This window comes from Oryctolagus cuniculus, chromosome 13, assembly GCF_964237555.1.
Source record: "Oryctolagus cuniculus chromosome 13, mOryCun1.1, whole genome shotgun sequence".
NCBI classification, from domain to species: domain Eukaryota; kingdom Metazoa; phylum Chordata; class Mammalia; order Lagomorpha; family Leporidae; genus Oryctolagus; species Oryctolagus cuniculus.
In genome coordinates, this window is record NC_091444.1 from 103,312,294 (window position 1) to 103,337,636 (window position 25,343).

The 25,343-nt window shown below is 43.7% G+C and overlaps 1 protein-coding gene across 20 annotated transcripts in view; it reads left to right on the top strand.

The window, feature by feature from the left end:
• ABI1 (abl interactor 1) overlaps window positions 1-25,343 on the top strand; it is a 147,762-nt gene that overhangs the window by 69,632 nt on the left and 52,787 nt on the right. For 19 of the 20 annotated variants that reach the window (XM_051820988.2, XM_017347632.3, XM_051820985.2 and 16 more), the window contains exon 2: window positions 3,406-3,573. In XM_051820988.2, coding sequence (XP_051676948.1) covers window positions 3,544-3,573 — 30 coding nt within the window. In that variant the 5' untranslated portion in view covers window positions 3,406-3,543. Of the gene's footprint in view, window positions 1-2,579; window positions 2,724-3,405; window positions 3,574-25,343 lie in introns of those variants that run through there. The other variant, XM_051820987.2, reaches the window with a different exon arrangement.

Consider the following 25,343-nt stretch of genomic DNA (forward strand, 5'->3'; position numbering starts at 1 on the left):
CCAGAGAATGGCAAAGGAGTTGACTCTAAAGGGTGTCATCAAAATCTTATTTATAATTGTCATGCTGATTACTCTTTCCATTTGCTAAAACTGTACACTGTAAAATTTTGAAATTTATATTTTGTACTTGCATAATGTGGACTCCTTTACCCTAGATCTCTGGCTTATTCCAAATGTAGCCAGTGACTTTTTAATAGATTTATTTATTTTTAAGTATTGTTACTCACGATTTAAACATTTTCAGTGTTTCATTCCATCAAAGTTATTGTTCTCCTTGAAGCTTATATTGCTCTATCTTTGATCTGTGATGGCTTACTCAAATTGATTCCCAAGTTCACTTTGACATGACCTCAGGGGTTGTCCTTGGTGAGAAAATTATAGTAACTTTGGGTTTGGCAAGGATTTTTTAAATTATGGTACAAAAATATGAAATTAAAAATTAGCAAATTATCTATATTTGTAGCATTTATGATGATGTTTTCTAGTATTTATACATGTGAAATGGCTAAATCAAGCTATTTATATATTGCCTCACATGCTTACCAGTCTTTTATAGTAAGAACCTGAAAATTTACTTAATCAATTTTCAAGTATCCAATACATTGTTATTGACTATAATCAATATATAACTATATACTTTTTGATACAAAGGTTGTCCAAAATGCATCCTGACCTAAATCTGTAGCCAGCTGGCAGTCCTGGTTCTTTCTCATGGAGAGTGGTGTAGAGATCATAATCTGGATAATAATAGGTTGGGCTCCAGGACTACAGACAGTCATTATTTTGGGTCCTTTTTAATTGGACAGAGCTAGGATATTAAGATACGATAAATACATCTAGATTAAAACTGATACTTTGAGTTTAAAACCAGAGCTGCAGGATTTTTTTCTTCATTCTGGTTCTTTATATATCACAATCTCTTTTAAGCCATGCCAAAAATACCAGTTTTCACTGTCGTGTACCCAATTAGTGATGTGCCATATCCCACTCTATACACCCAAAAGTCTTAGACTAATAATTTCAGAAATGCTGACAAACAGCTTAAATTTTCCCTACACCTACCTTTTTCAATTATTTCTGTCCTAAGGATAAGTCTCAGTTAGAATGTACAAATTTTGAAGTCACTTTTAGAGCAGTTTCTCTCTGGTAAAACTATTAACTAGATACACAGACTAATTTTACATTTAATTTGGGGAAATTCCTTTTGAAAATTCAGTTTCATATAGTAGTTATATAAATTATTTACATAGTTCCAAAGACAAGTTGGGGTAACAAGATATGTTGAAAGAATTCTGTTTTGAGGTCAGAGCTGTAGCGTGTGCTTTGGTCCCTACACCCATGTGGGAGACCCCAGGAAGCTTCTGGCTCCTTGCTTCAGCATGACCCAGCCCTGACTGTTGTGGCCATTTTGGGAGTGAACCAATGAATGGAAGATCTCTCTCTTTCTCTCCCCTTCTCTCTCTGTATTTCTTCCTTCCTTCCTTCCTTCCTTCCTTCCTTCCTTCCTTCCTTCCTTCCTTCCTTCCTTCCTTCCTTCCCTCCTTCCCTCCCTCCCTCCCTCCTTCCTTCCTTCCTTCCTTTCTTTCTTTCTTTCTTTCTTTTCAGGCAGGGTGGACAGTGAGAGAGATAGAGAGAAAGGTCTTCCTTTTGCCGTTGGTTCACCCACCAGTGGCCGCCACGGCCGGCGCGCTGCGGCCAGCACACTGCACTGATCCGAAGGCAGGAGCCAGGTGCTTATCCTGGTCTCCCATGGGGTGCAGGGCCCAAGCACTTGGGCCATCCTCCACTGCACTCCCTGGCCACAACAGACAGCTGGCCTGGAAGAGGGGCAACCGGGAGAGAATCTGGCGCCCCAACCGGGACTAGAACCTGGTGTCTAGTCCAGCGCCACAAGGCAGAGGATTAGCCTAGTGAGCCGCGGCGCCGGCCTTCAGTACATTTTATTTACCTTAGCAATATTTTGGATGTCATGTAATAGTGGTAATAGAGATACTCTTTGATTATTCTTTTTGATAGTATAGTGTGGCATTGTGTGGTAATATAATAATTAATTCAACCAATCCCCTATTGATGATTGTATGAGTTGTTTCCAGTCTTGTGCTATTACAGATAGTGCTGCAATGAATAACTCTAAGCAGGTCTTTTTGTATTTTTGTCAGTGATTCTATGAGATATAGTCCTAAAAGTGGCCTTACCTATACAGAAAGTAAAGTTATATCCAATCTTGCTGGAGATTAGTGTGTCAGAGTTTTTCCTAACAATTTTGCTGAGTAGTTTTTCAGGCTTGTATATTTGCTATTTGGGTTGGTGATAAATAGAATTTCGTATTGGTTTGCATTTGCATTTCTTTTCCATAGTTAGCAAGATTGAATATTTTTTCAAATGGTTAAGAGTGGTTGCATTGTGTTTTTTGTGAGTTATTAGATCTGCACTCCATTTTTTTCTATATATTATTGGATTTTTTCATCTTTGGATTATATGTTAATGATACTGACGGATTGTAATGTAAGTTGCTGATTTCCTCCTCTTCCCCATATGTAATTGATTTGTCACTTTTCTGACTTTGTTCTTTTTCAAAGACACTTTTAAGTATTTGAGAAGCAAGGAGAAAGAGACAGAGACAGACATGGAAAGATTTTCTGTCCGCTGGTTTACTCCAGATACCTACAACAGCCCAGTTTGGGCCAGACCAAAGCCGGGAGTGAAGAACTCAATCCGCTCAGGTAGCAGAGACTCAAGTCCTTGAACCATCACTGCCCTGCCAGGTGTTAGCAGGAAGCTGGAATTGGAAGTGGAGCTGGGACTCAAACCCAGACACTTAATGCCCATTCCGACTTTGGTGTTTGAGGACTTCTTGCTACTTGATCAAGTTATATACCAGAGTTTAGGAACTAGGAGGAGTAAGGGACTGGGGCATAGGATTCACGATAGTTTTTGTGAGGATGGGAAGCTTGATCACAATAGATAACAAGGAATTTGGATTACTGATGGGGATTTAGTGGGAACAGAAATAGAAAAGGGGGTTGATTTAACTCCTGCCATTGTCATTGTTAGTGGTTTGAGAGTTTGGGGCTGTAAAGAATTAATGCATTGAACTGGTAGTTGGAGGGGGTTGAGGCATGAGAACCAGCTGTTACTGTATACTTTGATTATAGTCACCTTTTTTCAATGGATCTCAGTGGGTGGGCTGTTTAGGAGGGCGTTGTTCCCAGCTAGCAGATAGAGATTTTTGCATGCTTTAGTACTGTCTTGAGACTATCTTCGATTGGTGCAATGTGTTTTGTCTTTTAATTTCAACTAGACTTTTCTATTATAAAAATTAATTATAACCTTGCCTTTCTGTAGATTCTATGTTTGAGTGTTAACTTTAATAAATATTGGTTTATTTTCTTCTTACTCTTTCAGGCTACAGACAAGAGAAAAGCTTTAGAAGAGACCAAAGCCTACACAACCCAATCTCTAGCTAGTGTTGCTTATCAGATAAATGCACTGGCCAACAATGTACTCCAATTGCTGGACATTCAAGCCTCCCAGCTTCGGAGAATGGAGTCTTCCATTAATCATATCTCACAGGTATGTTTGTAAACAGTTTTAAGTTACCATTTGATCAACTGGCAGTATATATTGTAGTAGGTTGCCTGGAGATCTAGATTCCTTTCTCATGTTCTTAACTAATTATACTAAATATCTTGTTTAGCCTCAATTTTGAGTTAATTTTGTTTTTTTCTTATTGTGGTAAAATAAAGAAAAAGTTGGCCATTTTGACAGTTTTAACCATTTTTTACTGTACGGTTCATTGGTGTTAAATACATTGTTTTTCAACTGTAACCACTATTCTTCTTTTCTATGAACTTTTTTTGAGGTAAAATAAATGGCACATAATTAAAGCAAACATTTTTAAAAAGCTTTGACTCACATACCTACCCAGAGTCTAGTAATACATTCAACATAGTGAGCACCCTCCAGTTTTTCCCCATGCTCCTTTTTTTTTTTTTTTTTTTTTTGACAGGCAGAGTTAGACAGTCAGAGAGAGAGAGAGAGACAGAAAGGTCTTTCTTCCATTGGTTCACCTTCCAAATGGCTGCTACAGCCGGCGCAGTGCGCCAATCAGGAGCCAGGTGCTTCCTCCTGGTCTCCCATCCTCATGCTACTTTGTAATATCCCTCTCACTTATCCTCTGCATTCAGACTTTGTTACTATGGGTAGTGTACATTTTCTAGAATTTTAAATGAATGGAATCATACAGCATGTACTATGTTTTGGGATTATAAGTATGGTTTCTTTTACCCAATATAGTTATTTTGAGATTCATTCAAGTTGTATGTAAAAATAGTTTGCTCCTTTTTATTTTTTTGTTTTTTACCTTTTTTTAAAAAGATTTATTTATTTATTTATTTGAGAGGTAGAGTTATAGACAGTGAGAGGGAGAGACAAAGAGAAAGATCTTCCATTCGCTGGTTCACTCCCCATATGGCTGCAGCGTCTAGAGCTGCGCCAATCTGAAGCCAAGAGCCTCTTCTGGGTCTCCCATGCGGATGCAGGGGCCCAAGGACCTGGGCCATCCTCCACTGTTTTCCTAGGCCATTACAGAGAGCTGGATGGGAAGAGGAGCCGCCAGGACCAGAACTGGTGCCCATATGGGATGCTGGCGCTGCAGGAGGAAGATTAACCCACTGTGCTACAGTGCTGGCCCCGCTGCTTTTTGTTGTTGAGTAGTTTCCATTGTTGACACATTTTGTTGATCTGGCCGCAAGTTGAAGAAATTTGGATTGTATTCAGATTTTCAGTGTTATAAATAAAACTTCATGGATATCTGTGTACAAATGCTTTTATTTCTTTGGGGTAGATACCTTTGAATAGGATAGTCTACATAGTAAATGTCTGTTTATAAAAAAATCACCAAATTGTTTTACAGAGTGATTATATCATTTTATATATATATATATATATATTTATTATCATTCAGTTCCTATCTGAAGTGGATGGTGGATGTTGTCAAATATATTTTTGTATCTGTTTAAATGAGCATGCTTAAATTATGATGCAGCAGGTTAAACTGCTGCCTGCAACACTGGGCGCTGGTTTGAGTCTCGGCTGCTCCATTTCCTGTCTGGCTCCCTGCTAATGTGCCTGGAAGATGGCTCACCTGCCACCCACATGGGAGACCCAGATGAGTTCCAGGCTCCTGGCTTCAGCCTGGTCCATCCATTGTGGCCATCTGGGGAGTGAACCAGTGGATGGAAGATCTCTATGTCTCTTGCTCTCTCTGTGTAACTCTGCCTCTGGTTCACTTTTGGAAGTTCAGGGCCAATGTCAAGAACTGGGAACTTATCCAGGTTTCTCATGTTTGTGGCAGAATCTCAATTACTTGAGCCATCATCTCTGCCTCCCACAGTCTACATTGCCAGGAAGTTGGAGTCAGGAGCTGGGTATCCAACCAGGCACTCCAATGTAAGACACAGATGTCTTAACTACTAGGCTGAACAGTCATCCAGATAATTTTGAAAAACCTGTTAATATGATGAGTTAAATTGATTTTTTGTTTGTTTCTAAATGTTAAACTGGCTGTCTTTCGTGGGATAAATCCAACTTGATCTTGATATATTATCAATTTTATTTGCTCGAATTTTGTGATTTTCTATACTCTGTGCTCTTGAGGGTTATTGGTCTGTAGCTTTCATGTAATGTCATTATCTGATTTTGGTGTCATTGTAATGTGATTTTATAGAAGATACTGGACAATATTATATTTAGATTATATTCCATTTGAGAATTTTCTTAGGGAGATTCTTAACTGTGTATTTAATTTCTTTAGTAGAGATACAGGTCTATTCAATTTGTTTTTTCTTGAATGAACTTTTTGTGTTTATAAGAATTTAGCCATTTTATAGAAGTTTTCAGGTTTGTTTATATAAATCTGCTTATAACATTCCCCCTTGCCTTTATTATTTGTAGAATCCGTAGTGATGTCACTTTATTTATTTATTTATTTATTTATTTATTTAAAGATTAGTTATTTGTTGAGAGGCAGAGAGAGAGAATCTTCCATCCACTGGTTCACTCTAAAAATGGCCACAACAGCCAGAGCTGGGCCGATCCAAAGCCAGAAACCAAGAGCCAGGAGCTTCTTTCAGGTCTGCCACGCGGGTGCAGGGGCCCAAGGACTTGGGCCATCTTCTACTGCTTTCCCAGGCCATAGCAGAGAGCTGGATCAGAAGTACAGCAGCTGGGTTGCAGACTGGTACCCATATGGGATGCCAGCACTGCAGGTGGCAGCTTTACCTACTGCTCCATGGCTCCGGCCCCACATTATTTATTCTTTTTTTAAAAAAAAGATTTATTTTATTTATTTGAAAGAGTTACAGAGAGAGGTAGAGACAGAGAGGTCTTCCATCCACTGGTTCAATCCCCAGATGGCCGCAACGGCCGGAGCTATGCCGATTCAAAGCCAGGAGCCAGGAGCTTCTTCCAGGTTTCCCACGTGGGTGCAGGGGCCCAAGGACTTGAGCCATCTTCTGTTGTTTTCCCAGACCATAGCAGAGAGCTGGATTGGAAGTGGAGCAGCAGGACTAGAACCGGTGCCCATATGGGATGCCAGCACTTCAGGCCAGGGCTTTAACCTGCTGTGCCACAGTGCCAGCCCCTATTTATTCTTGATATTAGTAATTGATGTCTTCTTTTTCAGCTTGTCAGTATGGCTACCTGATTAGTTTTATTGGTCTTTAAAGCAAGCAACAGCTTTTGGTTTTATTGTCTGTATTTTTTTTTTGTTTTCTGATTTTTTTTTTTCATTCTGATCTTTAGCATTTTTTACTTATTTTGGGATTAATTTGATCTTAGTTTATACCTTCTTAGGATGAAAGTTTATTGATTTGAGACCCTTTGTCTTTTGTTTTTTTTGACAGACAGTTAGACAGTGAGAGAGAGAAAGACAGTTGGAGCTATGCCAATCCGAAGCCAGGAGCGAGGTGCTTCCTCCTGGTTTGCTTTGCGGGTGCAGGGCCCAAGCACTTGGGCCATCCTCCACTGCCTTCCTGGGCCACAGCAGAGAGCTGGACTGGAAGAGGAACAGCCAGGACTAGGACCCAGCACCCATATGGGAAGCCGGTGCTGCAGGCGGAGGATTAGCCAAGTGAGCCACAGCACTGGCCCGACCCTTTGTCTTTTCTAATGTGGGTGTTTGGGTCTGTAAATTTCCCTTTAATGTGCTGGCTGTGTCTCATAAATTTGGTTAATGTTACACTTTCATTTTTATCCTCCTCAAAATAATTCCTAATTTTTGAAAATTTTCTGACTCAGGTTATCTGGAAATTTGTTATTTAATTTTCAAGTATTTTGGGCTTTTACTAAGGACATTTTCACTATTGATTTCCTATTTAAAAAGTCTCCAAGAGTGGGTTTTTTTTTTTTTCTTTTTTTTTTTTTTTGACAGGCAGAGTTAGACAGTGAGAGAGAGACAGAGAGAAAGGTCTTCCTTCCATTGGTTCATCCCCCCAAATGGCCACCACGGCTGGCGCGCTGCACTGATCCGAAGCCAGGAGTCAGGTGCTTCTTTCTGGTCTCCCATTCTGGTGTAGGGCCCAAGCACCTGGGCCATCCTCCACTGCACTCCGGGGCCACAGCAGAGAGCTGGCCTGTAAGAGGGGCAACCGGGAATGAATCCGGTGCCCCGACCAGGACTAGAACCTTGTGTGCTGGCACCGCAGGCGGAGGATTAGCCTAGTGAGCTGCGGTGCTGGCCTAATTCCGAGAGTTTTGTAATATGAAGTTTGTCAGACGTCCATTTGTCAGTAATCTTTTTTTTTTCTTTAGCCACTTTGTTCATTGGCATGTCTAGAGTTGTTCTAGTGACTGTAGTATATGCATTCCCGTATTCAACTATTTCTCCTTTAAGCCTGGTTACATTCATTTTGAATTTCATTTCTGGCTTTTTGTGTTGGCCAAATCTCTCTCTTACTCATTTTTGTAAAATATCACAGTGGCTCAAGATTTTTTTTTAAGAGTTATTATTTGAAAGGCAGAGTTACAGAGAGGCAGTGAGAGAGAGAGAGAGAGAGAGAGAGGTCTTCCATCTTCTGGTTCTCTCCCTAGATGTCTGCAATGGCTGGAGCTGCTCTGATCCAGAGCCAGGAGTCAGGAGCTTCTTCCAGGTCTCCTACGTGGGTGCAGGGGCCTGAGCACCTGGGCCATCCTCCACCATTTTCTCAGGTCATAGCAGAGAGCTGGATCAGTAGTGGAGCAGCTGGGAGTGAAAGTGGCACCCATATGGGATGCTGGCACTGTGGGTGGTAGCTTTATCTGCTATGCCACAGCGCCAGCCCCAAGATTGGGTTTTAAGGAAGTAGCACAAACACACACTTGAATAGTGTGAATGAACCAAATTATATCTGTATAGTGACCAGTAAACCTTGAAACAGTGGCATAATTGGTCCTGCATCTTAATGCTCATGTGTTATTTATGTGGTGATTGGTGGACTGAGGAACTGGCAGTAAAGTTCTTGTGGTAAGAAATTTGAACCGTGTTGTTGGGGGACTGGTATAATTTTCATAAAATCTGGTGACTGATATTCAGGCATGTTGGGACTGTACAAAGCACGTACTGCCTGTGTTTATGTTTCTCCAATAGCAAAACCTTTGCTTCCTCCACCTTTAATTATGAATGGTCTTTGTATTCCTCTGAGTCTATTTTTTTTTTTTTACAAAGAAATTTGTTTTTTTTTTCCAGACTTTTTTTTTTTTTTATAATTTATTTATGTTGATTTGAAAGATGCAGAGAGAGAAAGATGGAGAGACAGAAAGATGTCTTTCATTTACTAGTTCACACCAGCAATGTCTTCCACAACTGGATCTGGACCAGGGCTAGCCTGGGGCTGTACCAGGCTGCATCCATGAGTCCGGTTCCCAGTGCGGCTCTCTCACATGGATGGCAGGGCCCCAAGTACTTGAGCCAACACATGCTGCTTCCCAGGGTTTGCATTTGCAGGAAGCGGAAATTGAAAGCAGAGGTGGGGCTTGAACTCCAGCACTCTCCTACAGGATGTGGGCATCCCAAGCAGTGTGTTTACCACTGCACCAAACACTAACCCCTGCTGATTCTATTAAAGCTTACCACATCCAATTTTCTTTCTGTGGAAGATATTTTAATTTGTATAGATACAGTTATTTCAGCAGATTGAAAAATAAAGCTTCTATCAGTTGATTTCTGAGACAAAGTTTAAAGTAAGATGAATTTTTTTTATAGTTTATCTATTTATTTGAAAGGCACAGTTACAGAGAGAAGAGAGACAGAGAGAGAGATCTTCCATCTGCTGGTTCATTTCCTAAATGGCCACAATGGCTGCATGGGGACTGGATGGCTGGGGCGGGGCTGGAGAGAAACCAGGAGCCAGGAGCTTCTTCTGGTCTCCCAAGTTGGTACAGGGGCTCAAGGTCTTGGGTCATATGCTGCTTCCTTCCCAGGCACATTAGCTGGCAGCTGGATCAGAAGTAGAGCAGCCAGGACTTGAACTGGCAGCCATAGGAGATGCTGGCGTTGCAGGCAGTGACTTTACCCTCTAGGCCACAACACTGGCCCCATCAATCAAGTTGTTAAAGGTAGTCTATGAATTTTCAGATCAGGCATAATACTCTTGTTTATCTCCTGTTACAGACTAAGTTGTGTCCCATTCAATTTCATATGTTAAAGGTGTGCTTCCCTATAATTCATGTGTTGAAACCCTAACCTCAGTAATGTGACTGTCTTTAAAGAGGTAATAAGTTAAAATGAGGTTACCAGTGTGGGCCCTAATCTGTTACGATTGATGTTCTTAGAAGAACAGATCAGTACACAGACATACCTGGCGGGAACATACACAGAAAAAATGGCCCTCTATAAGTCAAGGAGCAAGGCCTTCCGAAGAAGGCAGCCCTCTCAACTTGCTGATCTTTGACTTATTTTTTTTCTTTTAGATTTTTTTTAAATGTATTTATTTGAGAGGTAGAGTTATAGACAGTGAGAGGGAGAGACAGAGAGAAAGGTCTTCCTCCCATTGGTTCACTCCCCAAATGACTGCAACAGCTGGAGCCACACCAATCTGAAGCCAGGAGCATCTTCTGGTATCCCATGTGGGTGCAGGGTCCCAAGCACTTGGGCCAGCTTCCACTGCTTTCACAGGCCACAGCAGAGAGCTGGATCGGAAGAGCAGCAGCCAGGACTAGAACCGGCACCCATATGGGATGCCAACGCTGCAGGCAGAGGATTAACCTATTCCATCACAGCACCAGCCCCAATCTTGTGTTTCTAACCTCCAGCATTGTGAGAAAAGACATTTCTGTTGTGTAAGCTAATCCATTTGTGTTACTTAGTTAGGATTGTCCTGAAAAACCATTTGCAGTGCTTTCTCATCATCTTTGGCACTATGACTTTTATACTTTTTTGTCAGCTCATATGGCTATAATCTTTGTAATGGAACATTCAGTAATGCAGATTGATGAGTGTCATTCAAAAAGAAAGACAAGATATGATGAGTTAGAGTGCAAAAGGTAGAAGCATTCAGCAGTACTCACTTAGTCAGCTGGTTTACCATGAGAAAAATACACTAACTTCATCATTCAGTACTCTAACAGATTCATGTGTATGTCGGCTATATCTAAGATAAACTATGCTTTGCTAGGCTGTGAAATAGCCACCAAAGATATCCAGGTCCTGATCTCTGGAAATGGGAGTGTTACCTTGTATGGCCAAAGGAGCTTTGCAGATATAAATTAAAGATCAGGAGATAGGGAGATTATCCTGGATTATGCAGTGATCCATAAATATAATCACACATGCCCTGAAAAGAGAGAGAAAGAGGAGGAACTGACACAGAATAGAAAGTGATAGGGAAACAGGAGCCGAGTTTGGAATGACGTAGTGACAAGTCATAGACTGTCAATTGCTGCCTGAAGCTGGAAGCAGCAAGAAAACATTTTTCCTGGAGCCTTCCGAGGCTGACTCTTTGCTTTAGTTTTGTGAGACTTAGTTCAGATTTTTGGTCTCTAGAATTGTATGATGATAAATTTCTATAGTTTTAAGCCACTAAATTTATGAAAATTAGTTAAATGAAAGTGGGAAAATAATATTGGTACTTTAATAAAATCACCTATAAATGTGCTATGACTATATTTGTATGAATATTTGGCAGATGTTGATTCTTTGTCATCTTCATGAAATAAACTAAAATTGTATTTTTAAAGGATTTAGAATGGTATAATATTCATGGGGCTGGCACTGTGGCTCAGTGGGTTAAAGCCCTGGCCTGAAGCACCAAATCCCATATGGGCGCGGGTTCTAATCCCGGCTGCTCCTCTTCCAATCCAGCTCTCTGCTATGGCCTGATAAAGTAGTAGAAGATGGCCCAAGTCTTTGGGTCCCTGCACCCACATGGGAGACCCTGAAGAAGCTCCTGGCTTCGGATCGACGCAGCTCCGGCCATCGCGGCCATCTGGGGAGGGAACCAGTGGATGGAAGACCTCTCTGTCTCTACCTCTCTCTGTAACTCTGCCTTTCAAATAAATAAAATAAATTTTTTTAAAAAAGAATTGTATAATATTCTTTTTTAAAAAATATTTATTTATTTTGTAAGAGTTACAGAGGGAGAGAGGGAGAGGGAGAGATCGTCCAACCACTGATTCTTTCCTCAAATGGCCTCAAGGACTAGGGCTGGGCCAGGCTGAAGTTAGGAGTCAAGAACTTCATCTGGGTCTCCCATGTAGGTCCAGAGGCCCAAACACTTGGACCATTTTCCACTGCCTTCCCAGGCCATTAGCAGGGAGCTGGGTTGGAAGTGGAGCAGCTGGGACACAAACTGGCTGGTGCCCACATGGGATGCAGCTATCACAGCTTTACCTGCTCTGCCACAGTGCTGGCCAGTGTGTAGTATTCTTAAAATGATGAGGAAAACATTTCTTGCCAAAGGGTTTTTTGAAATAGTATTTTTTAAATTTACATCTTTGTTATTTTAAGATTGATATCGAACCTAAACTATTTCTAGCTTTCCTAATTTTGTTGTAAAAGTATTGAGAACAAACAATAAAATGAGGTAGGGCAAACTTCCGTCTTCTATAGAGGGAACAGAACTTTTATAAATTTAAATTAATTAAGCATTCTGGAAAAATTATTTTTATTTAAGAAAGAAAAAGAGAATGTTTCCATCCACTGGTTCACTCCCTAAATGGCTACAGTGGGTAGGACTGGACCAGGATGAAGCCAAGAGCCAGGAACTCCATGTTGGTCTCCTACATGGGTGGCAGTGGCCCAAGTACTTAGGCCATCTTCTGCTCTTCTCCCAGGTTCATTAGTGAGAAGCTGGATTAGAAGCAGAACATCCCGGACTTGAATTGGCACTCTGACATGGTATGCCCGTGTTGTAAGCAGCTGCTTAGCCCATTGTGCCACCACTCTGGCCCCCCATTCTGGCATACTTAGCAGAGTTATTAAGAAGGCAAATTTAGGGGCTGGTTTTTTGGCATTAAGTTGCTCCAGTTTGGATCCAGCTCCCTGCTAATGTTCCTGGAAAAGCAGCGGAGGATGGCTCAAGTGCTTGGGCCCTGCACCCACCTGGGAGACCCGGAAGAAGCTCCTGGCTGGCTCCTGGCTTCAGCCTGGCCAGAGCTGGCCATCAGAGTCATTTGGGGAGTGAACCAGTGGATGGAAGACTTCTCTCTGTAACTCTGCCTTTCAAATAAAAAAAAAATCTTAAAAAAAAAAAAAAAGAAGGCAAAATTATAGATGAACAAACTGTAGTAGAGAATAATGCATTCCTCTCTGAATGTAAATATGTGTTATAGAACATATAAATGTTTATTGGGGTTATCAAAGGAATAAACCTTGTCTTGGCGCTAAACCTTATCATAGCTTTATCTAAAATAAAATTCTGGTTATTAGTGTATTGATAAGTAGTTTCAAAATTAATTATTCATCTAGATGTGTTTGTAACACCTAAATTACTGGAGTCTGGTTTTTAGTATTTTTTTTATATTGTGGAGATTTATGAATGTTAGTTTTTTTTTTTACATATCTGGAGATATTTGAAGTAAATAAAAGTACTCTAAAATCTAATATTCGTTTCTGGTATCTGCTTTTCTTCCTTTTGTAGCTCTGTCCCAATCCCTTTCCCCTCTTCTACTTGTCCTCCTTTCTTTCCCTCACCTCCTTCTTTTCTTTCAACATTTCCTGCCAAGGAAACACATTTTTGGCTAACATATACTTCTAAGTTCAGTTTATTTATTTTTTTAAAGAACAGGTATACTAAACATATCTTTTAGACTATTTTTTTTTTTTAAGATTTATTTTATTTACTTGAATGAGAGTTACAGAAAGAGAGACAGAAAGCAAGAAACTTTTCCATCTGGGGCTGGGCCTGACTGAAGCCAGAAGCCTGGAACTCCATCCAGGTCTCTAAGATGGGTGGCAGGGGCCCAAGCACTTGCGCCATCTGCAGCTGCTTCCCAGGTGCATTACCATGGAGCTGGATTGGAAGTGAACTGGAACTGGCACCCAAATGGGTTGCTGGCTTTGCAAGCAGCATCTTAACTCTCTGCATTAGAATGCTAGCCCCTGGGGCTGTTAGTTATTTATACAGTACCAGAGATTCATGGTATCAGAACAGTTATAGACTTTATTTGAATAATCATTCAGTGTGCAGTGCTCAGCGAGTTCATTTGTGGCTCATTGTAGGGCTGTGTGCCAGGCCTACCTCCCCCATTTTAGTCAATAAAGTTTTATTGGAACATAGCAATGTTCCTTTGTTTGCATATTGCTGCTACAGTGGCAGCATTGACTATTTATGACAGAAACCTTATGGCTTGCAGAGCCTAAATATTTGCTTTTGGCTTTGTCCAGGAAAATATGCCAACCCCTGATGCAGTGTTACTGAAACATTTATTTCCAAAAATTTTTACAATAATCTTGGGATTTGACTCCAACTACTTACACCAAGTAACATGTTTTAAAACTTTTCAGGTGGCCTGTGCTGTGGCATAGCGGGTTAAAGCCCGGCTTGCAGTGCCGGCATCTCATGTGGGTGTCAGTTCACATCCCGGCTGCTCCACTTCCGATCCAGCTCCCTGCTAATGCACCTGGGAAAACAGTGTAGGATGGCTCAAGTTCTTGGTCACCTGCAGCTACGTGGGAGACCTATAAGAAGCTCTTGGCTTTTGCCTGGCTCAGTCCAGGTTGTTGTGGCCATTTGGGGCTGAACCAGCAGATGGAAGACCTCTCTCTGTGTAATTCTACCTTTCAAATAAATAAAATAAAACATGTTTGGGGCCGGTGCCGCGGTTCAACAGGCTAATCCTCCACCTAGCGGCACCAGCACACCGGGTTCTAGTCCCAGTCAGGGTGCCGGATTCTGTCCCGGTTGCCCCTCTTCCAGGCCAGCCCTCTGCTGTGGCCAGGGAGTGCAGTGGAGGATGGCCCAAGTGCTTGGGCCCTGCACCCCATGGGAGACCAGGAGAAGCACCTGGCTCTTGGCTTCGGATCAGCGCAGTGCGCCGGCCACAGCGTGCCGGCCCCGGTGGCCATTGGAGGGTGAACCAATGGTAAAGGAAGACCTTTCTCTCTGTCTCTCTCTCTCACTGTCCACTCTGCCTCTCAAAAAAAAAAAAAAATGTTTAAAAATTTTTTTTCAGGAGATTGATTTGCTGAAATTTATAAAGGAGCTGGAAATTGTGAGGAATAGGACTTGGGTCTTGTGCAGATTATATGCTGATACAAGTTGTATGTGTTTATAGCTTCTTTCATACTATATTATACCCCACATATAGAGGTGAGCTTGTTTAAGTAGAGATGGAAGAAGCTCCTTAAGGCGATTGGTATTGTTCTGACATCAACTGGAATACTACAGTGTACTTTTTACACTGATCGCCAGGGTTAATGCAGACCCACAAACCCACTCCAAATTTGATTCCAATAGCATTTACAATGTATTCTTTTGACCCACTGGGTACAAATCTGGATGGGTTCCCACAACCTACCTCAAGGTTCATTATTTATTAGAAAGACTCACAGATTTTGGGGAAGCATTATATTTATGATTACAGTTTTATTTTAAAAGATACAGATTGAGAATAACGAAATGAAGAGATTTATAGGTCAGGGTCAGGGTGGAGCCAGTAAATAGTGTTTGTATGTCCTCTCCTTGTAGAATCTGGCCTCGTAACCCTACTGACAACATTAGTGGATTCACCACCCAGGAAGGAAGCTCCACCAGGCCCCACCAAATGTGTATTACAAGTTGGTAAAATATCATCAGAGTAGCTTACATTTTCCCTTTTAATTTTAATTACTTAAAGATTTATTTATGAAAGGCAGATTTAGAGGGAGAGACAGGGAGAGGAAGACCTTCCATTCACTTGTTCACTCCCTAATTGTCCACAACAGCCAGGGGCTGGGCCAGGCTGAAGTCAGGAACAAGGAGCTTCATCTGGGTTTCCCTGTGTATACAGGGGCCCAAGCACTTGGGCCATCTTCTGCCACTTTCCCAGGCATATTAGCAGGGAGCTGGATCAGAAATTGAGTAGCTGGGACTCGAACTGGCACCCATATGGGACACTGGAATGCGGGTACCTGCTTAACCCACTGTACCACAGCACTGGCCCCCAGGCTGCAATCTAAAATTATTAGATCTGGGAAGAATCAGGAAAATGTGACCAAACTTGAACAGAAAAAATAATCAAGGGAGATGAAAGTTGAAGTGATGCCCGTGTTGGACAAATGACCAGCCCTTTATTCAAGAACTTAAAACTTTTTGTGCTCGAAGGGAATTTCAAGATGAAAATTCTGGTCTCACTCTTCAGTGTTGTTCTCATTCTGTAACCTGTGTTTAACAGTTTGCTGGGTTCTTGCTCAGGCATTACTCACTGTCTCCTTGGTCTGCTTCCTCCCTGGCAATGTGTTGCTTGTTCAGTTAATTCACGTGTCGCGGTCTGAGAAACAGAAACCACTCTAGCTGTTAGTATAAGTTAGATCTCCCTAAATAAATCACATAACTTGCAAGAGCAGAAACTACAGCCACTGGTAGTGTTATTGAAATTACCAAGTTTAAGAACTTGATTCAGATTTCAAGCCAAGGCTTAGAAAGCATCTATAACCGTTGCTCCCTGAACTTCCTGTTGACACTCTCCAAGCTAGTTACTGGGCATGGTGCCAAGAGCCTAGCTGTTGCTACAAATGCAGTTGCCTCTGAGCATCTAAAGAATTGGAGAACGGACACCTTGAGTACCACTTCTGTAAAAAATCTTACTTGCTTGTCCATAGAAAGTAATATAAAGGGATAGTAAGAGATCTCCGTCTCACTTTAAATTTCCATATCTCATGAAAGTCTGTCTTTCATAGATCAGGAGTTGTATCCAGAAGCCTAATGGTGAGAGTAAGTGGAAAATGTTGCTTTTAGCTTTTTAGGCACTACAGACAAGAAGGCGCTCTTGATGGGCTGACATTGTGGCACAATGGGTTTCCACCGGCACCTGTTTGTGTCCTGACCATTCCACTTCTGATCAGCTCTCTGTCTATGGCCTGGGAAAAGCAGTGGAAGATGGCCCAAGTGCTTAGTTTCCTGCCACCCATGCAGGAGACACAGATGAAGCTCCTGGCTTTGGCCTGCCCTAGTGTTAGCCATTATAGCTGTCTGGTGATTAAACCAGCAGACGATAGATCTCTATCTCTTGTCTTTCCTCTCTCTCTCTCTCTAACTCTGACTTTCAAATTAAATAAATAAATCTTAAAAAAAAAAACATTTCATTTTGGAGGGGCTGGATGTCTAATATAAATAGAGTACAGGGAAGCTTTTAGTGAATTCTGTGTTGAATGAAAAGTACTTTGGGCATACAGTTTGGGGAGCACTGTAGAGGTAACATTTGAGTTGGGTCTTGAGGTGTATGTGTTTTTATGTTTTGTTCCTGGAGTACAGATACATCCTGTTATGAGTTAAGAATGTTAGACAGAGACATGGGTGGTCTTTTCAGTGTGACTAGGATGGAGGGTGTAATGTTTGAATGAGGAACATACCTGTAGGTTAGTGTGGCAAAAAAAATCTAATTCAAAATTCTATTTCATTTTCTTTGAGGGTGAATGATGGTTGATGTCGGGGAGTGGATGGAATGCTTTTCTGTCTTCCTACTTCATGCTGAAGCTGTGCAGCTCCTGATTAAGAGCAACACGCTCAGCAGGAGTAAAGCAGATCCCAGTCCTCCTGAGAGCCGTCAGCTGCAGTGATGGGAGGAAGTCCGGACCCAAGGAAAGACCGAGTCTCTTGGAGATTAGAGATTGTGCTTTCAAAGTAAACAGCAGTCTGTCCTGCCTCTGTTCAGTGTGGTCTTGGATAATTGAATCACTCAAGTCCACATTGTGCCTCAAGTAAGCTTTTTATGGTTCGAGGGAAGCAACCCTCCAATCCTCTCCCTGTGGATTACAAAGTTTAGGCTGAACCATTTCTTTGTGTCCCAGCTAATAGTATAGCCAGGTACCTTCTCATCTCAGAGGTAAAATTGCTTTATTTTCAGAAAGGAACTTTGGTACCATCCTTCTAACTGACCAGTTGTGACCAACAGCCAGTTTGGGAGTCTCCTTCCAATTCTCATGTCCTTTTGGTTGTCGCCAAGCCATTCACCAGACTACTGTTCAGACTTCCCTATCAGTTTGAGTCTTCCCGGCAGCCTAATCTTGTTGAAAGTCAGGAAATCGGTTTTCACTTTGTATAGTTGTCTAAAGTTCTTGATTCCTTAGCATGATTTCTTAGCATGTTTTCTTGTAGCTTTCTGTGATGCTCAGCTTTTCTCTTTTCTTTTCTTTTCTTTTTTTTTTTTTGTAATGTTCTTTTTACTTAATCTGATTTTCATCTTTTTTTTTTTTCTTCTTAATGATTTATTTATTTATTTGAAAGAGTCAAGGCAGAGAGAGAGGTCTTCTATCAACTGGCTCACTCCCTAGATGGCTGCAATGGCCGGCACTGCGCTGATCTGAAACCAGGAGCCAGGAGCTTCTTTTGGGTCTCCACCGCGGGTGCAGGGGCCCAAACATTTGGGTCATCTTCTTTCCCAGGCCATAGCAGAGAGCTGGATCGAAAGTGGAACAGCCAGGACTCAAACCGGCACCCATATGGGATGCCGGCACTGCAGGTGCCTGCTATGCCACAGCGCTGGCCCCATTTTTTTTTAAATTAATTTATTTTTATTTGAAAGGCAGAGAGAAAGGAAAGATCCTCCATCTGTTAGTTCATCCCCTGGATAGTCTCAGCAGCCAAGGCTGGGCTGATCTGGAGCTAGGATCCAGGAGCTTCTTCCAGGTCTCCTACATGGGTGTAGGGGCCCAGGGGCTTAGGCCGTCTTCACCTGCTTTCTCAGGCACAGTAGCAGGGAACTGGATTGGAAGTGGAGCAGCCAGGACTCAAACCAGCAGTGCCCATTTGGGATGGTGCCTCCTTGGTTTTCCATAATCTGTTTGGCTACTCTGAAATATTTTTAAAGGATTTTTTTTTTATTTATTTGAATGAGTTACAGATAGAGGTCTTCCAACTGCTAGTTCACTCCCCAGGTGGCTGGCCGCAATGGCTGGAGCTGCTCCAGTTCAAAGCCAGGAGCTTCTTCCATGTGGGTGCAGGGGCGCAAAGACTCAGGCTATCTTCTACTGCTTTCCCAGGCCATAGCAGAGAGCTGGATTGGCAGTGGAGCAGCCAGAACTAGAACTGGCGCTCATATGGGATTTGGTGCTTCAGGCCAGGGCATTAACCCACTGAGCCACAGCGCCAGCCCTGTTCTCTTTCTATCTGCTCAGTACAAGCACCATCTGAAGTCTTCACTGACCAGGGTAGAGTTTCTGGTGCTCTCTGTACAGTACCATCTAACTTGTGCGGATGATGATTGAGTGTGTATGTCTCCCCTGCCTTACTTAATCTTGTAAGGACCATGGTTTATTCATTTCTGTATCTTCAGTCATAGTACCTGGCCCATAAGTAGTTTGGAACATATTTGTTGAATTGTTATTGCAGCAGTGTGATAAAGTGTTCTGTGAAATCGTAAAAACCTGTGTTTGAGTCCCTGTTGTGCCACCCTGTGACTGGTTCACATTACTTAACTTCATTCAGTTTCGTTTCCTTTATGCAAAATTGGGACAATTGTGCTGACCTAGCAGATTCAATAAGGAGTTGTACGTAGAGCATTTAGCCTGGCACCTGGTTATAAAGTGTTGGCATTAATAGTCATTATATCCGTCACTCCTCCTCTCTCTTTTGTCAACCTCCCTGGGGCTCCAGGCAGCATTTAAGTATGTTCATGTTTCCTAATCATGCCCCTTTATTATGTTTCCATCTTCTCTGCCAAACACATGTATGGATCAGACCATTGTTACTGAAATTTGTTTCCTTCCACTCCCGGGACGTTGCTTCTCTGGGGCTCATCAATGATATCTGTGTTCCAGATCTAATAGTATTTGTTGTTGTTGATGTTTTTTTTTTTTTTTTTTTTTTTTTTGACAGGCAGAGTGGACAGTGAGAGAGAGACAGAGAGAAAGGTCTTCCTTTTGCCGTTGGTTCACCCTCCAATGGCCGCCGCGGCCTGCGCGCTGCGGCCGGCGCACCGCGCTGATCCGATGGCAGGAGCCAGGAGCCAGGTGCTTTTCCTGGTCTCCCATGGGGTGCAGGGCCCAAGCACCTGGGCCATCCTCCACTGCACTCCCTGGCCACAGCAGAGAGCTGGCCTGGAAGAGGGGCAACCGGGACAGAATCCGGCACCCCGACCGGGACTAGAACCCGGTGTGCCGGCGCCGCAAGGCGGAGGATTGTTGATGTTTCTGTTACCTCATCCTTGTTGCTTTTATTTGTAGTAAATACTAAAGTTGTAATTATGTTGTTCATATGCATATTTAATTAAACCTCTTCTTTCATTACAGAGAAGCTGAATGATGACAAGTTTAATCAAGTTTAATAATGACCTGTTTTGTGTTTCACTGTGTTTCTGTTCTCTTCTGGCACGGAATAGATCAGAAGCCATTGAATTACTAGCACAGCACTTGTGAAGATCCATAGCCTTTTGCAAGGAAGGCATTATTATCAGTATTTTTTTTAAGATTTTATTTTATTTATTTGACAGGTAGAGTTACAGACAGTGGGAGGGAAAGACGGAGAGAAAGGTCTTTCTTTTTTTTTTAAATTTTTTATTTATTTATTTATTTTTAAATTTTTTTACAGGCAGAGTGGACAGTGAGAGAGAGAGAGACAGAGAGAAAGGTCTTCCTTTGCCATTGGTTCACCCTCCAATGGCCGCCGCGGCCAGCGCGCTGTGGCCGGCGCACCACGCTAATCCGATGGCAGGAGCCAGGTGCTTCTCCTGGTTTTCCATGGGGTGCAGGGCCCAAGTACTTGGGCCATCCTCCACTGCACTCTCTGGCCACAGCAGAGAGCTGGCCTGGAAGAGAGGCAACCGGGACAGAATCTGGCACCCTGACCGGGACTAGAACCCGGTGTGCCAGCGCCGCAGGCGGAGGATTAGAGAAAGGTCTTTCATCTGCTGGTTCACTCTCCAAATGGCAGCAACAGCAGAAGCTGGGCCGATCAGAATTCAGGAACCAGGGGCTTCTTCCCAGTCTCCCATGCTGGTGTAGAGGTCCAAGGACTTGGACCATCTTTTACTGCTTTCCCAGGCCGTAGCAGAGAGCTGGATCAGAAGAGGAGCAGCTGGGACTAGAACTGGAGCTCCTATGAGATGCTGGCACTGCAGGCAGAGGATTAATTTCCTGTGCCACAGCGCTGATCCCTGTCAGTATTGTTTTAAGAAGATTCTCCATGTCAAAGTAAAATAGTAGCACACTGTTGCACCATTTGGGTTTAGAATCTTGAATAGGTTATTTCATGTGGCCATGAGAGGTATTTTTGCCTGCCTGTTCCTTGAAAAAGTCACAATGTGGAGAATTTTGGCCCCGGCGCTGTGGCATAGCTGGTAAAGCTGCCACCTGCAGTGCTGGCATCCCATGTGGGCGGCAGATCAGGTCTCTCTCTCTCTCTCTCTCTTTTTTTTTTTTTTTTTCCCACAGGCAGAGTGGACAGCGAGAGACAGACAAAAAAGGTCTTCCTTTTTTCCGTTGGTTCACCCCTCAATGGCCGCTCCGGCAGCACAGCACGCCAATCCAAAGCCAGGAGCCAGGTGCTTCCTCCTGGTCTCCCATGGGGTGCAGGGCCCAAGCACTTGGGCCATCCTCCACTGTACTCTCAGGCCACAGCAGAGAGCTGGCCTGGAAGATGAGCAACTGGGACAGAATCCGGCACCCCTACCAGGACTAGAACCCTGTGTGCCAGCACTGCATGCAGAGGATTAGCCCAGTGAGCCGCCGCACCCGCCCAGATTGGGTCTTGCTTGATCTGGTGGTGTTTCTGTAAACACTTGACAGTCTCTTAGGGCCACCTTAAAGATGCAGGTCACCACTTCACTGGAGGAAGACCAGATAATGTCTGAATTCCACACAAGAAGTACTCCCAAGGCTGTAGTTTGCTTATGGGTAGGGCTTGTGCTTCTATAAAGAATGTGGTATTGGGGCCTGGCGCTGTGGTGCAGTGGGATAAAGCCCTGGCCTGAAGCACCAGCATCCTGTGTGGGTGCCGGTTCGAGACCCGGCCGCTCCACTTCCGATGCAGGTCTCTGCTATGGTTGGGAAAGCAATAGAAGATGGTTCAAGTCCTTGGGCCCCTAAACCCACGAGGGAGACCCGGAAGAAGCTCCTGGCTTTGGATTGGCCCAGCTGTGCCTGTGGCAGGTAATTGAGGAGTGAACCAGTGGATGGAAGACCCCTCTCTCGCTCTCACTCTCGCTCTCTGCCTCTCCTTCTCTCTGTGTGATTCTTTCAAATAAATAAATTTTTTTTTTTCAAAATGTGGAGCATCTAAAGAATGCATGTAGTAGATCAGAATGTGTAATCATTACCAGTATATTCTTCGCTTCCACTATTCCTTGCCATTTTTGTGAAATGACCAGGTGAGAGTTATTCAATCAAGAAATAGACGAGGGCTGGCGCTATGGCATAGCCGGTAAAGTCACTGTCTGCAGTGCCAGCATCCCGTATGGGTACCGGTTCCAGTCCCGGCTGTTCTGCTTCTGATCCAGCTCTCTGCTGTGGCCTGGGAAAGCAGTAGAAGATGGCCCAAGTCCTTGGACCCCTCTACCCACATGGGAGACCCAGAAGAAGCTCCTGACTTCTGGCCTCAGATCGGCCCAGCTCCAGCTGATGTGGCCATTTGGGGAGTTATCCAGTGGATGGAAGATTTCTTCCTCTTTCTCTCTATACCTCTGTCGCTCCCCATCTTCGTGGAGGAACGACACAGGACCCTGTGCTGTTCTTTCGTCTGCTCGGCCCTCCCCAGGTTTGCTGCTGGTTCTTCCCGGGTTGGCTACCGACCCTTCCACCTCCGTGGAAGGGCGGTTCCCCCTAGCCACTTTCCCCACTTCCGCGGGGGAGCGGCACACCGCCGGCCGGCTCTCTCGGGGGCTGCTCAGGTGTTCCTCTTAGATGTTCCTGGTGCATGTTGTCTCTCTCCTCCTTTATAGTCCTTTTCCACCAATCCCAACTCTGCTACCCACACGCCGAGTACGCTGCTCTCCTGCAATCAGGAACAGGTCCTACAGTTTATTGGTTGAACTGGAGGCAGCTGTGTAGAAGCTGTTTCCCTTCTCAGCGCCATATTGTGGGAGAGCAGATGCATAGAATAAGTCTTAATTCCAGTAACTTAGTCTAGTCCGAGTTGCTCCCCACAACCTCTGCTTCTCTGTAACTCTGCCTTTCAAATAAAAATAAACATAACTCTTTAAAGGTTAAAAAAAAAAAGTAGTAGACAGGTGAACTGACTTCTACCATTAAAAAACAATTCCCAGGGCTGGTGCTGTGGCATGGTGGGTTAAAGCCCCAGCCTGCAGTGCTGGCATCCCATGTAGGTGCGTTTTTGAGTCCCAGCTGCTCTACTTCAAATCATGCTCTCTGATATGGCCTGGGAGGGAGGGCAATGGAGGATGGCCCAAGTACCTGGGATCCTGCACCGGCGTGGGAGACTCTCAGGGGGCTCCTGGCTGCTGCCTTGAATCAGCTCAGCTCTGGCCATTGAGGCCATTTGAGGAGTGGGCTGGTGGATAGAGTACCCCTCTTTCTCTCTGATTCTGCCTCTCTCTGTAACTCTTTCAAATAAGTAGAATAAATCTTAAAAAAAACAAACCTATATCTACAAATCACATTGCATATGTAAAAAAACTAATTAAAAAAGTTCTCTATGCCTATTACTTATATTAAAAATACTCATGTCAGATAATGTCATATCCGTCCTTAAACTTTGCTTTCAGGTTAAGGCCGGATGGTAAGCATGGTGTTGAAGCAAGTCTAACTTTGCTTTTCCTTGCCTTTATAGCTTTCTTTCTTTTCCTGTGTTGCCTCAAACTCATTTATTTACTGTTCCAGCTGCATACCTTCACATACTGGCAAAGGTCTGCTGGAATGTTTGCCCCTCCCCCCCATTTCCTTTGACTAACCCCAGCTTACTCATTAGGCTTCAGCTGGCCACTGCCTCATGAAAGCTTGTTCTTCATCCCAGAAGGCTAGGTTAGATCTTTTCACGTGCTGCTGTGTATCCCTTTGTGTGACAGATAACTTCTGTTTGATCTTGCTGATCTGTCTGCTCCCTCTCCCTGGTCCTTGCTTTGAGAAACTTACTTGTATGGCTCACGCCAGTGAGACTGCGAGACTTTGGCCTTTGTAGTTCAGCCAGTTAGGTATAGACAGTTGGAAAGAGGAAGGAAGATAAGCTCAGAACAGTACTTTTCCCGCGTTCTTCCCTGTGAGATTGCTGTGGACTGCAGAGTCCCAAGAAAGCTCCCTGCTACTCCCCAGGGGCCTCTGTATGTGACTTTGTTTCCAGGTTCCAGGCCTCTTTGCTGCTGGATTTAGAGGTAGTGGTGGTGGTCCTGCTGCCAGCACTCATTCCTGGATCAGCCTTTGTGGTTCTCCTCTCCTGCATTCCTTTGTGTTTAGGTCCTCTGTCTGGAGTTCCCTTCTCTGACTAGAAGTCTGATTAATATATCCCGCCATGTATTATTATATGCGTTCTGTCTCTGAATTCATTTTACTTTGTTTGATTGATTGGAGCCAGAGGCACATGGAGAGCCAGGAACCTAATCCGGGTGGCCTGAATGTAGTAACTCGAGTCTTTCCTGCTGCCTCCTGAGGCCTGCTTTAGCAGGAAGGTGGAGTCAGAGCCAGTCCAGGAACCCTGGTGTGGGACACAGATGTCTTACCACCAGGCCACACACACTGCTCTCAGAGCGTTTGGATTCCATGTCTCCTTAGCCTTCTTCATTCTGCATCAGCTTCTCAGTCATTGTCCTCCCCACGCCCCCACCTTTGCTTGAAAAGCAGAGTTACAGATAGAAAGATCTTCCATCTGCTGGTTCACTCCCCAGATAGCCACAATGGCTGGAGCTGCTCAGATCAGAAGCCAGGAGCCAGGAGCTTCCTCTGGGTCTCCCATGCGGGGGCAGGGGCCCAAAGACTTGGCCATTTTCCACTGCTTTCCCAGGCCATAGCAGAGAGCTGCATCAGAAGTGGGGCAGCCAGGGCTTGAACTGGGACTTGAACTAGTGCCCATTTGTGATGGTGGCATTGTAGACCGGGGCTTTAACCCCCTGCACCACAGTGCCGGCCCCTCTCAGTCTTCTTTTAAACTTCCTTTAAAGACATCACCTGATATTGACACTTGAAAACTTATAGTCCAGTTATTTTGTAGAACGTCTCTTAGAATGATTATATTCGGGTGATAATATCATAGTGGACTTAGAGTTTCCTGTTTACAAACTCATTTTCCTATTTTTTTTACATTCTGAATCTCTAAATGGTTTTAGTTTGAAGACTTGAGAATCTGATTGTTAGGAAAATGGCACAGTTTTATCTATGGCGTGATCTACACCCTGACACCATCCTAGGCTCTAGCCCTGCCGCCATTGCTGGAAGCCAGGTGGGCACATGGCCCAACCACTGGTGTTGAGCTCCACCCCCATCCTAATTGGATTCGCTGCTCCTACTTCCCTTCCCTGCCCCCTTGCAAAGTTTTGAAAGGACCTGTTCCTGAACATGTGGTTCCCTCCCTTCTCCCTCTGTCTTGTCTCCTCTCCCTCTCCCTCTCCGCTCTCTGCTCTTCTTTCCTCTCACTTGTGCTCTCTCTCCCTCTCCATCTCCTAAACTCTGTTTCTGTCTCCTTTTCTCTTTCTCCTTCCTTGCCTCTTCCCTCCGGTCTGCTGGGTTTTCCCCATTAAACCCTTTCCCTTACTTCAGTGTTTGGTGTGTTTTGTGGGGACCTTACACT